Source organism: Pinus tabuliformis, chromosome 3_2, assembly GCF_031772625.1.
Source record: "Pinus tabuliformis cultivar Carrire ecotype Pingquan chromosome 3_2, CPIR1, whole genome shotgun sequence".
Lineage (NCBI taxonomy): Eukaryota > Viridiplantae > Streptophyta > Pinopsida > Pinales > Pinaceae > Pinus > Pinus tabuliformis.
In genome coordinates, this window is record NC_142302.1 from 1,162,576,027 (window position 1) to 1,162,597,087 (window position 21,061).

The 21,061-nt window shown below is 38.4% G+C and overlaps 1 protein-coding gene across 2 annotated transcripts; it reads left to right on the top strand.

The window, feature by feature from the left end:
• The first annotated feature begins 933 nt into the window (after positions 1–933).
• On the top strand, positions 934–20,641 carry LOC149184844 (uncharacterized). Of its 2 annotated transcripts, none has more exons than XM_089417733.1 (3): positions 934–1,150; positions 1,256–2,039; positions 19,472–20,641. In XM_089417733.1, the coding sequence occupies exons 2-3, from the start codon at positions 1,263–1,265 to the stop codon at positions 20,291–20,293; spliced, it is 1,599 nt and encodes a 532-aa protein (XP_089273859.1). In that variant the 5' UTR covers positions 934–1,150; positions 1,256–1,262; the 3' UTR covers positions 20,294–20,641. The 2 variants fall into 2 exon arrangements, with proteins under 2 accessions (XP_089273859.1, XP_089273858.1); XM_089417732.1 differs by having other exon boundaries at positions 1,259–2,039.
• Positions 20,642–21,061: the final 420 nt, after the last annotated feature.

Consider the following 21,061-nt stretch of genomic DNA (forward strand, 5'->3'; position numbering starts at 1 on the left):
GCGACAAAATTTGCAGAATCGGGTGAGTCTGGTCCTCCTGGTAGTGAAGGTACTCCACATTCACATTTGTGCTCGGGTGAGTAAACCCTAGGTCAATAATGTTGCCCTCCACATTGACCATCTCTGATAAATATGCATCTACCTAGACATCTGGTTCTTGGGGTGGCTCTGGTGTCGTCCAGCTGGTCGCTGATGTGGTTCCTCTACCCAAATTTGGGTAGCATCCATTGAATCTGAAGAGTAATCTACGAGTTCCTCTTCCATGCAAACGACGTTCACCCTATCACCGTTCCAAGGTCCCAATGCTTTGCTGTTAACTACAAACCCCGATAGGCTTTGGCCCAGATGTGCAAGAACAAAGGAACATCGTCGATCCCACAGCTTGCTGACCCGGTTAATCCGCTCGATACAAAAAAATAATAACCCCAACTGTTGCGGTCATGTGACCCTGTAGCTTTCCATGACTGCCTACTCCATTAACGGTTTCCTTTCACCTAAAAATCGGGGGTTCACCGTCTTCCCCCATCCTTGCACTAGGGTCTTAAACTAAGGTTCCATGGCAAGTCGCTAGGATTTCATCACTCTCCATGAAATGTAAATCATTTAATTTATGTGGAGTTTAATCCCTATCAAATTTAAGTTTAAAATTTAAGAGAGAAATTGAAAGTAATAACTAAATCTAAAAGTTACATTTTCCAAATATCCACATTGAATAAATCTAAATTCACATAATATAATAACCCCCATCCCATATTTAAACAAATTATCTTTCGATCACTAACCCCAACTTAAATACAAAATAATAATTAAAAAAAACTCATTATTATTTCATTACCCCATAAACTATTTTTTAAATAATCTACAAAATAATATCCCTCCTCGTTATTAATTACGAGGGCAAGCGGGCGGGCGTACATTTGAGGGCAATTTAAAGAATCTCGAAGGCTGGACTATATAGTTACACGGTTAAATAGCAATCTTGCTTACACTCCATGTTCTTTTATCGTTTTCCTTCATTCATCTCGGAAATGGCGAATGGGAGTGTTCGATATTTCCTTATTTTCGATCATGGTTTCAGAGAATCCCAATGCGTAGTTGCCTTCGTCCGCCATTGAAACAAACTCGACAACAAGCATATTATTCTTTTTCGGTAAGAAGCCAGCTTCTTCCATTGAATAAACCTAAGGGTTTTGGGATAGAAACAGAAACCCTAAGTTATTTTTTTATTTTAATTTTTATTGCACATATGCATTAGCAGCGCCATGGATTACAGAAAGGTTGCGCAGGAGGGTTCACAGTCTATTGCTCAACATCAACATCAACATCAACATCAACAGCAGGCCATGGGAGGGGATTCGTTTGCCCTGCCGACTTTAGCGTCGGGTCAAGGGTTCTATACCCTCGAGTCCCTCCAATCCCTGCCCCCTCCCGCTTCTCAGAACACCCACCAAGAAATTTACCCTCCGGGGACTGGCTATGGGCCATATGGTATGCCCTCCGACGGAACATTACCGCCAGGGTTACATAGTTCGGGCCCGTCGGACTTTACGGGTTCTTATGGCTCAATGCAGCCACATCAGCAGCAGAGTGTGCCTTATTACTTCCCTCAGCAACATCATCAGCAGGGCATTGCGGCCGAATTAGCCCCCGGTACGTATGACGCCAGGGCGAATATGTATTCTGGCGACCCGGCTCTCAACCCTACTGCTCATGGGCCGTATGTGCCAATGTCGCCCAACAAGCCCCCGGGACATGAGATTTTTGGTAATGCCCGCATGGGCACCGGTTCTATGCAGCATCCACGATACCCTTTTGAGAATCATTTTGCTCCACAAGAAGGATATGGCCATGCCCCTTTGTTTCGTGACGACTCTGTCACCCGATTCCAGCAGCAGCAGCAGGCTCGTTTGGGGTCCTCAGTCATTCCCCATGCCCCCGTGCATTCGTCGTATGAATGGCCCCCTAAAAGGGAACCCGTTCGAGAATACGTCGGGCACTCGCTCTCCTATCTGGATTTTGGCAATCCATCAAAATCACAGGTTAGTTCCTAATTCTTGTTGAAGTTTATTTATTGTATTTTATGTTTTTTTGCCCTTTTATTTTTTATATTATGAAAGCTGTACATGACAAACCATACATGGCTAGAAAAAGCTATCTCCCAGATTGCCCAAAAGCTATCTCCCAGATTGCCCAACCTATGAACCCATCGGCTACAAATATACAAATCTTTGTATGGTATTCTATAATCAATTCTCGTTTAACGTTGCTATCGAATTTGATTCTAAGAAATGAGGTCCAATAGACTTAGGCAGGTCTTGGAAGGACGTTAAGAAAACAAACAAAACATGCTATCATATATATTTTAGCATTCTTTGAGACTTAACTTGATCCACTGGATCTGTTCTCCCATAATTAAAATTTGAATTTAATTACAAATATCTCAGAGGTGAAACAAACATTATATATCCTTGGCAGTTTTGAGACTCAAAATTTTATCACAAAACATACTAGCATATCTATTTTAGCATTTTTTGAGACTTATCTTGATCCGTTGGACCTATTCTCCCATTATCAAAAACTGAATTTAATAACAAATATCTCAGAGCTGAAACAAAAAAATATAATACTTTTAGCATTTTTGAGACTTAAACTTTATCTATGGGACGTATTGACCAGAATAAAAAAAATGAATCTTATATCAAAATTCTAAGATATGAACTTTTAGTCAAAGAGTGATGCTTTACGTTTGTTTTGTTTTCACCTCAGACTGCACAAAAAAGGACTTGATTATGTCTATCGAGCTTAACAGGATATTGATATGATGAATAGCATGTCTACTAAAATTGGTGCAGTCTTCAATGGTGCTGTGCAGCCAATTAGTTGTATGTGGTTGCTAGATCAAAACATTTATAAATATTGTTATAAGTTATAACATTTTCCTTTCTTAAAATGGCGAATGTGGAACCATAAATTTATGTTATACAAGGCTCAAGTTTACGCTTTACACAAGGCTTCAAATTACCTTTGAGACTATGACTGTCTAAATTAGATCTGCATAGCTGAGAAAAATGTCTAGCCATAGATATGAAATGGTTGAATAATCTGCATATTTATGATTCCGGGCCTTAAGTGAAGTGCGTGGAAGATTTTGGGTGGCATTCATGGGTCGATAGAAGTCTTGGTGGCTCAGATAGAAGTCTTGGTGGCTCGGATAGAAGTCTTGGTGGCAGGTTATTGATCACGATGCTGTTTGAGGGCTAAGCAAATGTTGTCAGCCCCATTTCCCATGTATATTACTTGAGTTTGTCTCTTCCAGGCGAGCTTATGTAGTTCCTTCGTCATTATTTGTATTTGTCTATATAGTTGTTGCTTGAATACCCGTAATCATGAAAGAAGTAATTGGAGACTATACCTAGGAGGATTTAATGCCTGGATCTGGATTTGAATCAAGGTAGTCATAAATGAACTGTTCTTCCCAAAATTTCAACTTAAACTGGAACCAGATTGGAACTGGCAAAAGAATCAGTTAGCGAACCAATCAAATAAAAATATTAGACAATAATTCAAATTTTAATTAAAAAAATTCTATTCATGTCCATCAATGTAAATCCAGACCTTTGGTCACCAAATATGCAATGTTTGTTGATTTATATTGCACGCAAGGGTGCAAAGGGCAAAGTTTCATTGAATTACAAGTTTTGAGATACATGAAATTAAATATGTTGAGAGAAATTATGTAAACATTGAGGCTCTAAATGCGCTCTAGAGTCCAGAAATAATCATACTATAATCAAATGAGTACATGTCTCATGTGAACCCTTGCTCATTAATTGGACTTGGACTTTAGCAATCTGAAGTGTGCCCGATCTTGTTGAATTGGCTTCAACTGTTGCTTCCATTTGATGTTTTGAATCAGTTGGCACCATTGGACGGCTTTAATTAGTTAGCAAACCTTGAGTACCCTATTCTTTTCTTAAGGATTCAATTGTAGAATTTCACAATTCTCAGTTCAAAGGTTGCAGAAGGAAGCAGTACATGGTTCTGTTTTGCATATATGATGAAATGATGGACTTGTTAAAACGTAAGTGTACTAAAAGGAGAAAAATCTATCTTTTCTGTGCAAGGATATTGGTTTGATTCCATTACCAAATATCTCAAAATCGGGGCCCCATGTTAAAATTTAAGTTTAATAAATGTAAAATATAAATAAAGATAAATGTCAATACTTACTTTTGGGATGTAACTTTATAGGACATATAAATGTTAGAAATCAAATACAAGTCCAAAATGCGGCCCACTAGATGACAAGACAGGCCAAAGGATTATCAGTTGGATGTTAAAGGGGGATATGTTTCTTTTGGAAGTTGGGGGGTTTATTTTGTTTTTATTTTTTAAATTTCTAAATATTTTTATGCTGATTGGGTAAGTGGTATAAGTGACCCATTCAACCTCACAGGATTGATCACTTCTCTAGGTTTATGTTGAATCAGCCTTTTCAGATATGGTAGAACTACTCTTTAGCTCTTTCAGAGATTGACATGGCTTATTTATTTTCCATAAATTCGCTGGAAACCAACTAGTTTTCAGTACCTGGATTTAAATAATGAAAATCAAGGACAAGAAAAAAGATAGCTGCGGTTCAATAGTTACTTGTCATTTGGAGTATCTGGGGTGCTACATTTGGTCTCTAGCCCATTCAGAGATCAGTTTGTAGCCAACCTATTTTCACTAACTTGATTTAAATGATGGAAAAACAAGGGAAAAAATAGAAAATTGTGGTTCGATAGGTATTTGTCACTTTCAGTAGCTAGGGATCTATATTTTGGGATATTTGGGGCTATAAGACTTTGAGACCAACTCTGGTTCGAAAGTAAATATGCCAATCAAGCATAATTTCCAGAAAATATCAACCATAGACGTTAAACAAAATGTTGGATTCTTGTGGTACCTGTAGATTTTGTTTTCTAATTATCAATTATCATAACTGCAAATATGTTAAAGCCCTGACATTCGCATCAAGTTCCTTGCTTTTGTCCTAAAAATCATGTACTATGCTACACTCCTTTGGTCCTTCAATGACTCCACTTATTTTGCAAGTGCTTCAATCCCCAAGCGTTTTGGAGAAAAATCTAAGGGTTTTTATGACTCATTTTAACTTTTGATTAATGTATTATGGAAAGCCTTGGTCGATTGCACTATTGAATTCCCTACTTAGGCCCTCAATTTCTGCACTGCTATTTGTCATCTATACCTTGCCTTCCATGAAGATCATTGCCCCTTCCCAACTATGTGGCCACTTGTTGCTACAGGACTTGCATTCTTTCTTGACGCTCCATAAAATCACAATTTGTTAAATTCTTTTTACAACTATAGTGGACACTGTATCCCTAACTTGATATTTTTTTAAGAACTCCCTTGACTTGCATTCTTTCTTGTCACCCCATTAAAGCACAATCTGTTAAATATGTTTTTTCTAAGAACTCCCTTGAATGATGGAAGTGATCAGATAAACACCATGTTGACACCTAATCTTTCGGATTAGGTGAATCCATGTAAATATTGTAAATAAGAAAATAAGGAGAATTAGAAGTTGAAGAGATACTAGGAGATGAAACCCAATTGTCTGTCCCTCTATGTATATATCTATGATCAATCTCAATGCAAAAACACAATTCGCTTTGAGGAGTTACCTCCTGGCTTGACATGGTATCAGAGCCAACCCCTTTTTGGCTTCCTTTCTGCCCTTGTAACTCCCTCTTGCCTTTGCTTTGCATATTTTTGCAGCATTGACACCTTTGTCGCTGTTTCTTCATGCAAGGCAATTGCCTTCTCCTCGTCTTCGCCTTCCCTTCACTCATGCACTCAACGAGTCTAGTCACAATATCACCCAAACCATCGAACAATGCTCTGCGCTAACATGTGTCCTCTCCACTTGACTATTCTAAGCTCAGATTCGACCAAACGTGCGTTCTCTCCACCGACGTGCTCTGCAACTCCTTTCATCTTTGCTCTCGACTAGACTAGACCACTAGAAACATAACAATGAAGATTAGCACCATAGCAAGGTCACCAACCTCAGGATAGGCTTCAAATTCTAAATCAATCTTACTGTCCATCCCACTACACAATATAACATCAAGTTTTTCATTTAACTGTAACCCGACCTTGAATTCCAAATTGTCTTATCAGCTAATTGTCTTTGCCTAGTACATGTGACCTGCTTGTGATTGTAAGCATTTACTTGTAACCTGCTCTTGAATTCTGAATTAGGTTCGGTGTAGTGGAAGTGCAGTCTCCCAACCTTGCAACTGCAAGTTGTCCGCATAGATGGTGTCGAATGTGCCACCATTTGTCGTTTCACTCATGAGTTGTGGTTTTGAATCAGAGTCGATGGTGGAGGAGGTGCATAGATGATGTCTGCGACGGTGTTAGAGTTACTGTGGGTGGAGTGTTTGACTGTTGTGGAGTAAACAACGATGGCATCGTTCTATTCCCAAACATCCAATGACATCGTTCCGTGCCTAAACGTCCTACTCTTCATGACAGAGTAATACGTTCTGCTGAGTAGCTTGGTGAGGGCATTTTTTTTCCAAAGAAATTTTGACAGAGTATTTTCCAGAGAAGTGTTATATGCTCAATACTCCTTTTTTTCTTGAAGAATGGTTGATATATTAAAGACATGTTTAAAACTGCTATAGTGTGATATTTGAAGACCATATGCTCCCTTATGTGTTTTTTTTTTAAAGAGGCCATATTGTGTTGATGATGTTTTGAATGAAGACTTTGCCACCAAATTTATTACAAATACATTAATTTCATTTTATGCAACCACTGAATTTTTTTGAGGCCAAATCAATTTTTATGATGCATTCACTAATTTCCATTGTGGAGTAGTTCTCTCTGGCAAAGAGAACTATCCTGAGTGGTCATGAGAGATAAAACAAACCCTCATTTTCAATGAGTTGTGGAAAGGGGTTTGTGAGGGAGAAGGAGACAATGCACCTGCAAAGCCCACTTCAGATAAGGAGCTTGCCATTTGGGAAAACAAGAATAGCAAGGCGCCTTGATTGCAACATCAGTAAATGAAGAGGTGATTCACCATGTTTTGCCATTTTCAAATGCTTTTGAAGCCTTAAAGAAGTTGAAGGAATTGTATGACTCACACTCTGAACTTGAAGCTGTTCAATTGATGATTACGCTGTTCAGTCTTGAATTGAAAAATGATAACTCTTTTTCCTTAGCATAAGAAGTAAGATCCATTATACATGATATAAAAATCAGTGGTGTTGAAATAGATATTCCTCTCATAGCTTATGTCAAGGCACTCTATCCCACCTATTCACATTATCTTGAGTCATTGCAAGCAAGTGGAAACCTTAAGGAGATTACCTTTGATTCCCTTGAGAAGAAGTTTGCTGAGAGAGAGAAGGCTTTTGGGAAGAAAACAACTCCTCATTCTTTTGAAGAAGATGTGTGTCTTGCACATAGAGAGAAGAATCATGCACAAGATTCTTCTAGAGGAAGAGGTGGCCCAAGAGGAAGAGGAAGAGGAAGAGGAAGAAGGAATTTTAGAGACAGGGGGCAGACAATTCCAAGGAGAAAAGTCCGATCTTCATTGCATACGTTGCGATAGAGATGGACATAATGCATGCACATGTAAGTTGCCTTGGGACAGAATCGAGCATGAAAGAAATGAAGGCAAAGGTAAAACCAATGACAAAGGGAAAGGTAAAGCACCCGAATCCACTCACTATGTTGTGGCACACTGTAATAATGGAGTAACTGAAGACTTGTTTAATGCTTCACTTGCTTCTTGGAAAGATGATTGGTTGCTTGATTTAGGAGCAACTTGCTACATGCCTTTTAGGAGAGATTTTTTTGAAGAATTCATTGACAATTTTGATGGAGTAGTATATTTTGCAGACAAGTCAAAACTCAAGCCATCAAGGCTTGGCACCATCAAGCTCAAACTCCCTGGTCTTCCAGACGTTCTTCTACATGATGTTCTATATATCCCGGAGCTGAGGAGAAACTTGTTGTCTTTGGTTCACATCTGCCACCAAGGCAACTCCATTCATATATTTGATGGCAAGGTTGAGGTCAAAAAAGAATCAGATCACTCACTTGTCATGACATGGATAGAAGAAGAAAGTTTTCTGAAGTTGCAAGTTTCCTCAGCTCGTGCACAAAACTTTTCATATAGTTCTCACTATGATGAGGTTACATTTCCATCAAGTCTTTTATGGCATGCTGATTTCAGACACTTGAACTATGGCAACCTTCGTTTGTTGAAGAAAAATGGTGTTACTGGTTTGTCTACAATTCCTAGGAAACTTAAGCAATGTGATGCTTTTATCTTAGGAAAGCACAACAAACAATCTTTTCATGATTCTCAATCCAAAGCACATAGAAAACTTGAACTCATTCATTCAGACTTATGTGGTCCAATCCCTACTCCTTCTACCAATGTTAATAAATATATGATGACGTTTATTGAGGACTACACTAGAATGTGTTGGGTTTATTTATTGAAGAACAAGTTTGATGCTTTTGAATTCAAGAATTTTCATGCATGGATTGAAAATGATGCACAATCTCATATTGGCTCTATTTGCACTGATAATCGAAAAGAATACACTTCAAATGAATTTGACAACTATCTTCGCCAGCATGGGATCAAACATCAAACAACTGTGCCTTATAATCCCCAACAGAATAGAGTAGCTGAAATAATGAATAGGACAATCTTAAATAGGGTATGTTCCAAGATGTTTTTCAAGAATGTTAAACTAGTGTTTTGGGCATATGCATTAATAGGTGTCCATCTAATGCTATTAGAAACAAGAATCCTTATGAAATGTGGTATGGCCATATTCCTTTGGTAAATCATCTCAGGGTCTTTGGTTCCACCTGTTATGCCTTGATACCTAAGGAACAAAGAAACAAACTCGGTGCAAGGAGTTGTAAGTGTATCTTCTTGGGGTATTCAAATACCTCCAAAGCATACCGTCTCTATGATGAAGTGAACAAGAAGTTTATAATATCTAGAGATGTGATATTTCTTGAATCTTCCAAGATTGACAATGTTGTTAAGCGATAACTTGATCGCTTGGATAGATTCAGACATGAAAAATCTTTTATATTCCACATCTTGAAGGGGGGATTCCTATACTGGATCAATTTGTGGAATCTTCTTCCGAAGCTTTCTCTCTCCCCACATGAAGCTCCAGCCACTGATGACACTTCGAGTGATGTGATTGACAAAATTGGGAGATTAAATCTTGATTCAGCGCCAACTCAGTCAACTGAGCAGCCTGGGCCATCTCATAAAGGTCCTCCAAAATCGCTGACAAAGACACTTGAAAGTGTTCATCTCGATGAGGTTGGAAAGACATGAACAAGAAGCTCAACTGAACATAATGGAGGTGATGTAGATGATTCTGATCCACCGGTTGATATGGATGTTTCTTATGGTTGTGAATTGAATTTGTCTACAGATTTTGAACCAACTTCCTTCAAAGAAGCTGCTTCTCATGATGAATGGAAAGAAGCAATGCAAAAAGAATATGATGCCTTGATAAAGAATGGCACCTGGAAGTTGGTTGATCCTCCATTGGGAACCAAACCAATAGGCTGCAAGTGGGTTTATAAGAACAAGTATAAAGTTGATGGCTCACTTGACAAGCACAAAGCCAGGCTTGTGGCAAAAGGTTTTGCACAGAAGGAAGGGGTCGACTATGAGGAGACTTTTGGCCCCACAACAAAATGGGCTACCATCCAGACATTCTTTGCCTTGGCATCACAGAACGGTTGGAAAGTCCATCAAATGGATGTAAAAATTGCTTTCTTAAATGGAGATTTGAAAGAGAATGTTTTTATGTCCCAACCAGAAGGATTTGTTGTGAAGGGCCAGGAACATAAAATATGCAAGCTTGTAAAATCCTTGTATGGCCTCAAGCAAGCTCTGCGAGCCTGGTACAAGAAGTTAACAGAGCATCTTCTAAAACTCAACTTCAAACATTATGATCTTGATGATGCAACTTTGTTTGTCAAGAAAGTTGGCAAAACAGTTGTATATCTTGTGGTGTATGTAGATGATATTTTGATGACAGGGAACAATGAGAGCTACATTGCATCCATAAAGAAGGAATTGAGGAAAGGTTTTGAAATGACAGACTTGGGCTATGTTCACTACTATCTTGGTATTGAAGTAACTCAACATCCGAAGTTTATATTCCTCTCTCAAAAGAAGTACATTGGAGATTTATTGAACAAGTTTGACATGGATGAGTGCAATCCTTTGACTACTGTAATGGATAGAACTTAAAGCTCACATTAACTGAAGGAAAAATATTTGAGGATGCAACAAAGTATAGACAACTTGTAGGAAGTCTCAACTACTTGAAAACTACAAGACCAAACATTTCATTTGTTGTTGGAATCCTCTCCAGTTTTAAGCAAAAGCCTTGTGAGGGACATTGGTCTGCTATGAAAAGAGTTCTAAAGTACTTGAAGGGAACTCAAGACTTTGGACTTAAGTATACACAGGTGGGCGACTTTAGCTTGATTGGATACTTCGATTCAGACTTAAATGGAGATAAAGAAACTGGGGTACCTATTTTAGGTTATGTTATGAGTCTTGGATCAACAACTATTTTCTAGAGGTCGCGCAAGCAATTAGTCCCAACGGATTCCACAACTGAAGCAAAAAATGTGGCAGCAGCTGAATCAACAAAGAAAATTGTGTGGCTCAAGAAAATTCTGGAAGATTTGCAGGGTAAACAAGTGCATTCAACTCCTCTCATTATTGACAACACTTCTGCAATAAAGTTGGCCAAGAACCCAAAGTTCCATGATTGAAAGAAGCACATCAATACAAAAACCATTTGATTCGACATCGTGTTAAGGCCAAGGCAATCCATCTACGCCATTGTTCCACAAATGAGCAGATTGCAGACATTTTCACCAAAGCGCTTGGAAGCAATGTTTTAAAACTCCGACTCCGACTCGGTTGAGGGCCGACTCCGACTTCGACTCAGTATCGACTAGGTCGGCTCGATTTTCATTTATGTTTCCAAACACACTACATTAGAATATAGATAGAAGACAACATATGATCAAAGTAGGCTCATGAATATATCCATTATATCAAAATGGCACCCAGTGCATTGTCCAATACATACATGATGATGATATAGAGATCAAAACAAAAACACATAACCAAGGAGGCTAGAAATGGTGTTATCCTCCAAAATATATTGTAAGTCATCAAGGAACTAATACAAGGGTGCAAGAGTGTTCCTCACTCCAAGAAAGTCCCAAAGTGCATGTGTACATCTTCAAAAGGTGCATCCTCCACCATGATGTCATCTAGGAGAGACCCTATGTCACCCTTTTCAAGCATGTGAGTTACATGGCACCCCTAAGGGTAAGAATTGGCCTCAAAGAGGGATGTGCTAGCCCTCTTAAGTCTTCTCAATGATAACCATCCTCATCTGTGCTTTGGAAGAGGGTACCATCCACCAAAATAGGGTCAAGGATAGCCAGGGGGCATCTTCAGTCCATTTGGGCGTATCATCAAATAGTCCAACGTCCAAGCTTTTAAGTTGGAGGCTCATCAAGGGGTGTAGCATCACGTGGAATCAAACTCAAGGCTCGTTGCTCATCTTTGGAGGGCCAAGGTTGGGGCCACAAAGTTAGGTTTGCTTTAAGAAAGGGGCAAAGAACCTATTGGAAGGTTTTGAAGAAGACTGAAGCTATCCCTTAAGGAATCTCTACTACATATGTGATACCACCTAAACCTACCTCTCAAGATCAAGCGAGATAAACTTATTTAGGGACAAAAAACCATTAAAGTATCATCGTGAAAATCTCGGAGTCTCCCAAAAAGCAAAAAAAGAATAAAATTGTTTTTTAATTCACAGGCTACTGTTATCCAACCCGGCCGAGTAGGCTCGGACTCGACCGAGCTGGTCGGGTTATTACCGAGTTGGCTGAGTTGTTAGACAACTCGGCCAGTTCGGTAATAACCCGACCGACCGAACCGGTTCACTAACCGAGTCGACTCGGTGAGGCCTTGACTGGGACCAACTCGACCGAATCGGTTCTGAGCCGGTCGAATCTTAAAACACTGCTTGGAAGAGAAAAGTTTGAAAGATTCAGAATGATGCTTGGACTCACCAACATCCCTTCAGATTAGGGGGGGGGGGGAGTGTTGACACCTAATCTTCGGGATTAGGTGAATCCATGTAAATATTGTAAATAAGAAACTAAGGAGTATTAGAAGTTGAAGAGACATTGGGAGATGAAACCTAGGAGTCCCTCCCTCCATGTATATATGTATGATCAATCTCAATGCAAAAACACAATTCGCTTTGAGGAGTTACCTCCTAAGTCATTGGGTTCGGTGAACAAAATCCTTTGGATTTGAAATTTGCCAAACTTCAAAGCAATCCAAACTTATTCGATTTGGTTCACCGAACTTGAATACGAACTTGAACCTGAAGCGAACTCGAACCTGAATACATTCATGAACTTGAACAAAATCGCGAACAAAATCATGAAATTCTTGTTAGGGTTTTTTTTTGGACGATATCGTTTGTGGTTCAGTGGGTTTTCATGGTTTATATTAAAAAAAAGAATGAAAACCATCAAGGGATAAAACTTTCATGGACGCAAAACAACTCACTCCCTCACTCCACCGATCCACCCTCGACTCCTGTCATGTACACTCAACCCTGCTCCTTCACGCTCGATCCCTGCGTCCACAGTCATAGTGCACATTGTACACTCAACCCGACTACCCTCTAGGCTCTGCCAGTGAATGCAATTAAACCAAGCAACATTATATTTGAACATTAAGGTTAAAGTTAACATGTTACATTGTTAGTTATAAAGACAAAATATTAAAATAACGTATGAAGAATTCAAGGTTGCCATTATCTTGTTTTAATCATGAGTTGGGCAGTGGAATTGTTAAGCTCATATCAACCTATATATACTTAGTAACTGTATTTGAAACCATGCCTACAGTTGTATCTCCTCTTGTATATTATTTTGTTGCCTTGTGATGGAGGAGTTCATATTATTTTTTGTTACTATCGCAACTTGTATATATGTCATTGGTCAATGTGTAGATTTTGTATGTTAATATATATATAACTGTGATTTTATGAACTGTTTATAAATTCATTTTTTATATAAACAAAAGCAGTGAGAGTTGTGTGTGTGTGTTTTTCGGCCTATGAGTTTAAAGATTAAACTTTAATTGAATTGAATTATATATATATAATTAAATTCCTATATGTCGAATTTTATGCTGAACTTTATCGCTAAAATTTTAACTGTCAAATTTTATTCGAATTTCAAAGAAATCGAACTCGAACATGAACACGAATCCGAATGCAGTTACTTAGGTTACCTCATGGTCTGACACACCGTAATGTGCAAATCCTGTTTTTCCAACTTTTCCCCACTGACTTCTTAAAAGAAAGCAAGGCACTTTGGTGACTACTCCTTAGCTGTAGTGATTTTTAATCCATCCCATGTCGCTCTTGCTTGAATGCAATATGTTTCTAATAATCAATTGACATTCAAAAATAGTTTGGGGAGGGAAATGTTGTTGCTGGGTATTTGGGAATGTGTAGTGCCTTAATTTCTTTCAACCGAAGCGTCAAGCTCTAATTCCTAACTACTTTTTGCTATTTTTTATCAACTGCTTAAATTTATCTATTAGCATTTAACCAAATTTTAATCAGCATATTAATCATCATGACCAACTTAACCATTTTAACAATTTATTCATTTTGACTTCAATATGTGAATGACTGGAAAGCAGAGCATGAAACATTAGACTTGGCTTCTACGATGTGAGGATGGTTTTTGTTAAAACTGTGCTCTCTTGATGAAGTGCCATCGATGAGAAATGCATGCAACACTATCACTTTCCAAGGAACCCTTGTGTAGGAGTTTCAAGTCTTGACACAGCGCGCAAGTCAATTGCTCACCCATCCTAACCTTCCATCAAACCCCCAACACATCTTTCATAGAAGCAGAGCTGAATCAGTTGCAGGCTACAATGTTGAATATGCTTGGGATGCGATCCTTAGCAGTTCACTATTGGTGGAAGCCCATATCCGAGGTGGGGACTAATTCAGACTGAAACAATGTGAATTGCAAGACAACTGGAGGAAGGGGCTGTAGGGTGACCCTCAAAATCCCAGTTATAATGGGGATGCCCAGCACTATTTGTTATTCAATTCATTCAAACAACAAATACTGCAATCTTGTATTTCCACACACAACCTAGGGGGACAATACTTGCTTTTGCTCCTAATTCCATTGACAAGGTTCGTGAACCACAATTATGAAATCACGATGGCAATATCCCATAGTCTAATTTTGTCAACATCTGGATGGGGGCAAATATTTGCTTTTGCTCTCAATTCCATTGACAGGGTTCTTGAACCATAATTACGAAATATCCATGGCAATTTTCCCTATCATAATGCTGTCAACATCCGGATGCTTTTCCTTTCATTTAATGCAAAGATATTGTTCTTATAGCTTAGGAAAGTGTTTTGTAGGTGTCTGACATATTTTTCATGCTTCCCAATTATCCTTTCATATTTTCCAAGTGTTAACTTTAACATGCATGTTTGACAAATAGCATCTCACATTTAACAAGTGTATTTTCTAAATTTTACCTTTGCAGATTTTCACAAGTGTCTCATCCAATCTGCCGACAGCTATCACACAAGTGCCAATTAATACAAGTGTGACATTGTAATTTTAGTAAGTGTGAAGTGTCACATCACACAATTTACAACATTGTCATATCAAGTCCAATTAGTGTTATGTTATGATCCCAACAAGTGTCTTAACAAATGATTAAGGTCCCATAGGCTGTGCTACAAGTATCTAAGGCCATCCTGATCCCTTTAAAGTTTCAGTTTAAGTGTTTCTTGGCCAATTCAAACCTGACCTAGCATTATTACACATATTAGGGTGAGATGGTCATTGAGGGGTCACACATACCCTCCTTAGAACGCTCTTGACTAGAAACTCTCTATGTTTGCATGCATTTTTCCACAATAAAAATTTCATGTTTGGTTGGCTCCTATCTGCTGAGAATGTAAGTGTGACACTTACAGTGGCTGAGTATTGGGTGTATCAATAACAATCATATATGCACATTTACACAACTCATTATGCTTCTATAATTCGACAACAATTGCATAACCATATTTGCATTGTAGGCCCCACAGTGGACACATAAAGCACCACATGAAGAAACTTGTGCCACATATACGACATAAATCAATAGTTGTGCTACAAGTGCAACATATGCATTCTTGCATCACATGTGCCACATAAAACATACTTTTGCTTTATACGCCACATGTCTTGTCATGCATGGATGGAGAGTAATCAGCACCATTCATGCATTATCTATTCAGCACAAGAAAGAAGGTGACTATTCTTCTTACCGATGCTTGATCAATATGCCTTGACAAATGATGATCTCTATGTGCAATGACACTGGCTAGGACAATAACTCAAAAGAGTATACTGTATAGAGTTTAAACGTGATGACCAAGTAGGCACGACACTGTAGGATGGGCACAGGGATGGGTTGGGGTGCTTTTTTCTTTTCTTTCAAATCAGGCTTCAGGGGATGCTGACGTACTTAACATATATATAAGGGTAAATATTGAAAATTTTAAAACCTGAAATCTATGTGGAGCAAAAAAAACCTCAGCATGGATTAATATGATTGATTCATATTATATCCCTTTCAACCTATTTCGTCATGCTGCTGAGAACACTCTTTGAATATATGATGTGGAAATTGGAATGATGCAAAATTTAAAAATTGGAAAATCTGAAGAAGACTGAGAATCAGAACCTAGAAGTCAGAGAATATGAAGCTGTAAGTTTGCTTTATTCTTGTTACTGTTGCTGCAACAGTGTAAAATATGTGGCAGTAGAAGATTGAGGACTTGGATGGACTTCAGCTTTTGAATTTCTACTGGGGTAAATATTGAAAATTTTAAAACCTGAAATTTATGTGGAACAAAAAATATTCGGCATGGATTAATATGATTCATTCATATTATATCCCTTTCAACCTATTTCCTTACGCCGGTGAGAGCATTCTTTTAATATATGATGTGGAAATTGGAATGATGTAAAATTTAAAAGTTGGGAAATCTGAAGAAGACTGAAAATCAGAACCAAGAAATCAGAGAATATGAAGCTGTAAGTTTGCTTTATCCTTGTTGCTGTTTCTGCAAGAGTAGAAAATATGTTCCAGTAGAAGATTGAGCACTTGGATGGAGTTAAGCTTTTAAATTTCAATTTTCTACTGCTGTTACAAAAAGTTAGTGCACTAAAACCCAATATTATTTTTCCTTTGCTGCACATAAGAGGTAGTGACAGAGTGCACAGTGAGGAGGAATTAGGGCCCTTGCAAAATATGATGGTCCCAATAGTTATGTTGCAATGTTTATTGTTGGGCCCACACATTTTTCTTAATACTTTACCTTTTAAGGATTTCATGCGAAGGCATCCCACAGGGCAGGGCTTAATACGTTACCTTTTAAGGATTTCATGCGAAGGCATCCTACAGGGCAGGATATGCATCCTCTTGCAACGTAGTGACAAACATTATTCTTCATCAATGCAAAGCGTACATCTTGTCCTGCCCCTGAATAAAACCATTCAGCTTTGAGATACCCCAAAACACATGTGGGTCCCTAACTACATCCTTTGCAAAATATTATGGTCCCAATAGTTATGTTGCAATGTTTATTGTTGGGCCCACACATTTTTCTTAATACGTTACCTTTTAAGGATTTCATGCGAAGGCATCCTACAGGGCAGGATATGCGTCCTCTTGCAACGTAGTGACAAACATTATTCTTCATCAATGCAAAGCGTACATCTTGTCCTGCCCCTGAATAAAACCATTCAGCTTTGAGATACCCCAAAACACATGTGGGTCCCTAACTACATCCTTTGCAGCCATCATGCATGCCTTTTGACATATTGGGCACTTGAAAGGAAAAGTGAACTATGGTCTATTTTTCCTTCCTGCATAACACACACCAGCAGGGGTGATTGAATCCTTTTCTAACCATACATTGTAGGAGAGCAGCTTCTATTGTAGAAAATGTCGCATAAAACTCTGCTCCAATGTCAAGTTTTTGCCAACCAGATGTGGTGCGTGATGCAAGGCCTGTCGCCTGCTATCAAAGTACACAGCAGAAGATCAACACATGCACAGACATATTTATAGAAATATGAAGAGAAATTCAAAGCAATGTGTTATTCATTGCTATTGGTCAAATCTATTGGTTCTTATTATAAACTCCCTGTGCCATATTTAGAGAGGTTTTAGCCTCTCTACCCAAATTCTCTTCTCGAAGGGTAAACAAACCCCTGTTACGATACCTCTTCTTCAAATTAAATAATAAACCCACTAGCCAAGACTAACTCAAATTATTCTAAGAATCAACCAAGTTCTACTGCCATTCATTCTTTGAAACTCCCTTTAAACAGAGTGAAGAATCCAAACTGTCAAAACTGCTTCAACAGCTGGGAATGTGAACTGTCCACTGATCCAATGTTTAGCTTTTCAAATCCCATCAATTGAATTATCTCTAACAATTTCCATAATCTCAAATTCAAAATTTGTTATTGATGTGGACAGAGGCCAGAGGCCAGAGGTCACCCTTCGTAATTGGTTTTGCATAAGTAAAGCATTTGAAGTCCCCGTGAAATTGATCATGTAATCCCCAAATTTATTTGTTCTTTGCATTCTGATGTCCTTTTTGCTTTCCACTTCTGCATTTACATAACTTTTTGTTCCATTGTCATCGCTGACTTTTCGAACTTCACTTGGTTCTTTCCATTTCCCAAACTTCCTCTGTTAAACAACTCATGGGAATTAAAACATTCATTTCCAGCTTGTGTCATCCGAGTCTGAGTTCCCCAGAACCACTTTGTAATATGCCACATCAGGCTAGCATTGGTATTTAGTATTTAGCTATATGTTAATAAGATGCAGAGAAACCCCATGCAGTTTCAATTTATATTATTTTTAGTAGTTAAGGTTGACTCTGTAAAAGGACATATAAAGACATCTGCTGGAGAAATGAAGACATGGATCTGTATTTGAAGCCTATCATCTGATTCATTTTCAGTTTCTGCAATGTGTGGCTCATCACTTCAGGGACTTTACAAGTGAGCACTTGAAGATTTCACTTGCTCCTTTACCTACCTTCATTGATCTTCGTCCCAAGTGCTTCTTACTTTGAAGCCTGTCAAAAAGTTAAACTTCTCGGTGACACTGATAACAATTTGAACAACCATTTGCTTATGCAAAGTCCAAATACCATCCCTCGTTACTGTGATGCAAGAAAACCCTCCTATTTTATTGAGCCAAACTGGAAAAAATGAAATTATAAAATTATGTGTGATTTTGAAGCCCCAGGGATGCATCTGCATCAATGCTGCACCTTTTCTTTGTCAGCTTCTACTAGCTTCTCTGAAGAATCTGTGTTCCAGGTTTACTTTAAATACATCACAATAACAGTCCATCCTCCAAACTAACTTGTCTTTGAGAAACTATAGATTATATTTGCCTGACTTTGCAGTGACATTCTGCCAACATCCAACTCCAGTCCACTCCTTGGATCGGAAAGTTCACATATTGTATCATCATATAAATTCATTCAGTTGTCGATTAATCCATTGGAGCCTGTATGATTGCAGTACATAATTGTGGAGGGATTTTATTTTTTTTGGATCACTCTTTCTTCTTCTGGAATTTAACCGTGTATCCAAATTAGTCTCTTTCTGCCACCTACGCCATTCTTACAACGCTAAAATTTTGCTGAAACAATATAACAGCTTGTTTTGATCAGTTTACGGAAAATTGGCTAGTGGATTCTGCTTCTTCAATAGGTTACAGAAAAGAACCGTGGTCAGCCCAATTCCCCCCCCCCCCCCCACCCCCCCGCGCCAAAGGATATTGCTCCAGGTAACGGTGCCTTCATTGTTATCACAATAACTTATGTCTAGTTTGAGAATAAAAGACACCATGGGATTTGATATGTTTGCCTTTATTTTTGTGCCCCACCCACTACTGAATCTAACTGTTTTTATCTATATTATTTGCTTGGTACTTATCATGTCTTATCAGTTCGAGTCTATGGGAGGAGATCGTTATGTTTTTCCACACTTAAAATAATTCAGGACTCGCTTTTCTTTTAATCTGGACAAATTGTGCTGTATATGTTACTTGGATTTGAAATCTTATTCATCATAGAGCAAAAAGTTCATAGCATGAGTTGTAGATGTCTGGAAGCACGTGTGTTGGCATTTTAACTGGATTAAGTTGCTTGATTCATAATCGTTTTAATGATTGAATGCATTCCGTCATGGCATGTGTATGAGTTTGCTCCAGGTCTGGAAACCTGGGTCCAGTGGCACTTCGAGAAAGATGAAATCATCAACCAAAGGCTTTTCAACATTAAATGCTACCAAAAAGAATATTAATATGAAGCCCTTGAAGCAACCTCAGCCTGTTGTCGGTGGTCCTGGAGGACCCTTGAAGCAACCCGGGCCTGTTGTTGGTGGTCCTGGAGGACCTGGTTGGTGTTCTGTCTGTCGGGTTGACTGCAATACTAAGGATGTTCTCGAGCAACATTATGGTGGGAAAAAGCACAAGAAGAAGCTAGAGAAGCAAGAAGCAAATTTGACTGTTCAGAAGAAATCAAATGAAAGAAACATGAAGCAGTTAGCCTCAGGAAACCAAGAAAGCAATTTGAAGGAAGATAACAATACAGTCACACAAATTCCTTCTGTCAATGGATTGATTGAGAACAAGGAAAACCGAAATGGTATTTTGAGTACCAAATCAGAAGCAGATCAGCAGCAGGATACGACAGAAAGCTCACAACATCCAGACAAAATTAAAAAATCAGAAGGGGAAGTTTCTGATTCCAACACTGGGAAAAGAAAATTTAAAGCAAAAGCAACAGATGACATAGCTACCAAACGGCAAAGGTTATTGGATGCTGGCACTGCAATAGCGGAAGTTAAGGTATGTAATCTGTGTAATGCAGTTTGTAACAGTCAAATTGTTTTTGACTCGCATCTTTCTGGGAAGAAACATGTTGCTCAGGTGAAAAAATTAGAGGAAGAGGCTAATTTTGCGTCGAAAGGTAAAGATTGCGATAAGAACTCCACAGCTGATGCTGAACATGAAGTTAAGAACGGGGAATAGGGTAGATTGAGGTCAAGGATATTTTGTGAGAAAGCACGTTCACATGACCTTGGGCAAGAGCAGGAAGAAAAATGGGTTACACCTGAGTATATTCGAGCGACATACGAGTTATGAAGCCTCGTGGAATTTAATAGTTAAAATGTAGTACTTTGGCATTCCGAAGCACCAAAAGTTGGGACATTTATCAAGTTTATTGGGCCACTGCATGTTTCTCAAGGTTTTAATGCAGTGCACCCCTGTTGTATTTGCCAGATGATTAAATTTGAAGGCAAGTTCTCATACAATGTGGGGTTTTTAATGGATTTCAAAAATTTTGTTTTAATTCAGCAACCAATTTTGGCACTTCAATTTTTAAGATTGGCCTTTGCCAAAGCTTTTGTCAAATTTGATCCAATAATCTGTCATTACTCATCTGACAGCATGGTTGATTTATGCCTCTCCTCATTCATCTCACAGCATGTTTCCTTCAAGGTTTGGAATTCTGAATTGATATTGCTCATATATTTCCTTCGAGGTGTGTGCGTTGGCTAGTTACATCGATGTCATTCAAATACTATATGTTTAGTTTATGAAAAAACTGTTATTAACTCGTGCTGTTCAAATTTAGTATAGCAATGGAAAGTGCATTTAACATTGGTTATTTCTAGAAGTATTAGTTGTGGATGATAAGCGGAAGATTATTTTAATATTTTGACAGTAGAAACACCCTTTTTTTTATGCTTTCAGTTCATCTCCTTCTATGTCTTTCTTTGTGACTGCTGCTTTGGA

What these genes read in the sequence shown, in the direction of transcription:
- LOC149184844 (XM_089417733.1), top strand. Translation starts at nt 1,263, where the DNA reads ATGGATTACAGAAAGGTTGCGCAGGAGGGTTCACAGTCTATTGCTCAA. An exon ending in GCAATCCATCAAAATCACAG is followed by an intron (nt 2,040 to 19,471) that starts GTTAGTTCCTAA and finishes AGTTTGCTCCAG; the next exon opens with GTCTGGAAACCTGGGTCCAG.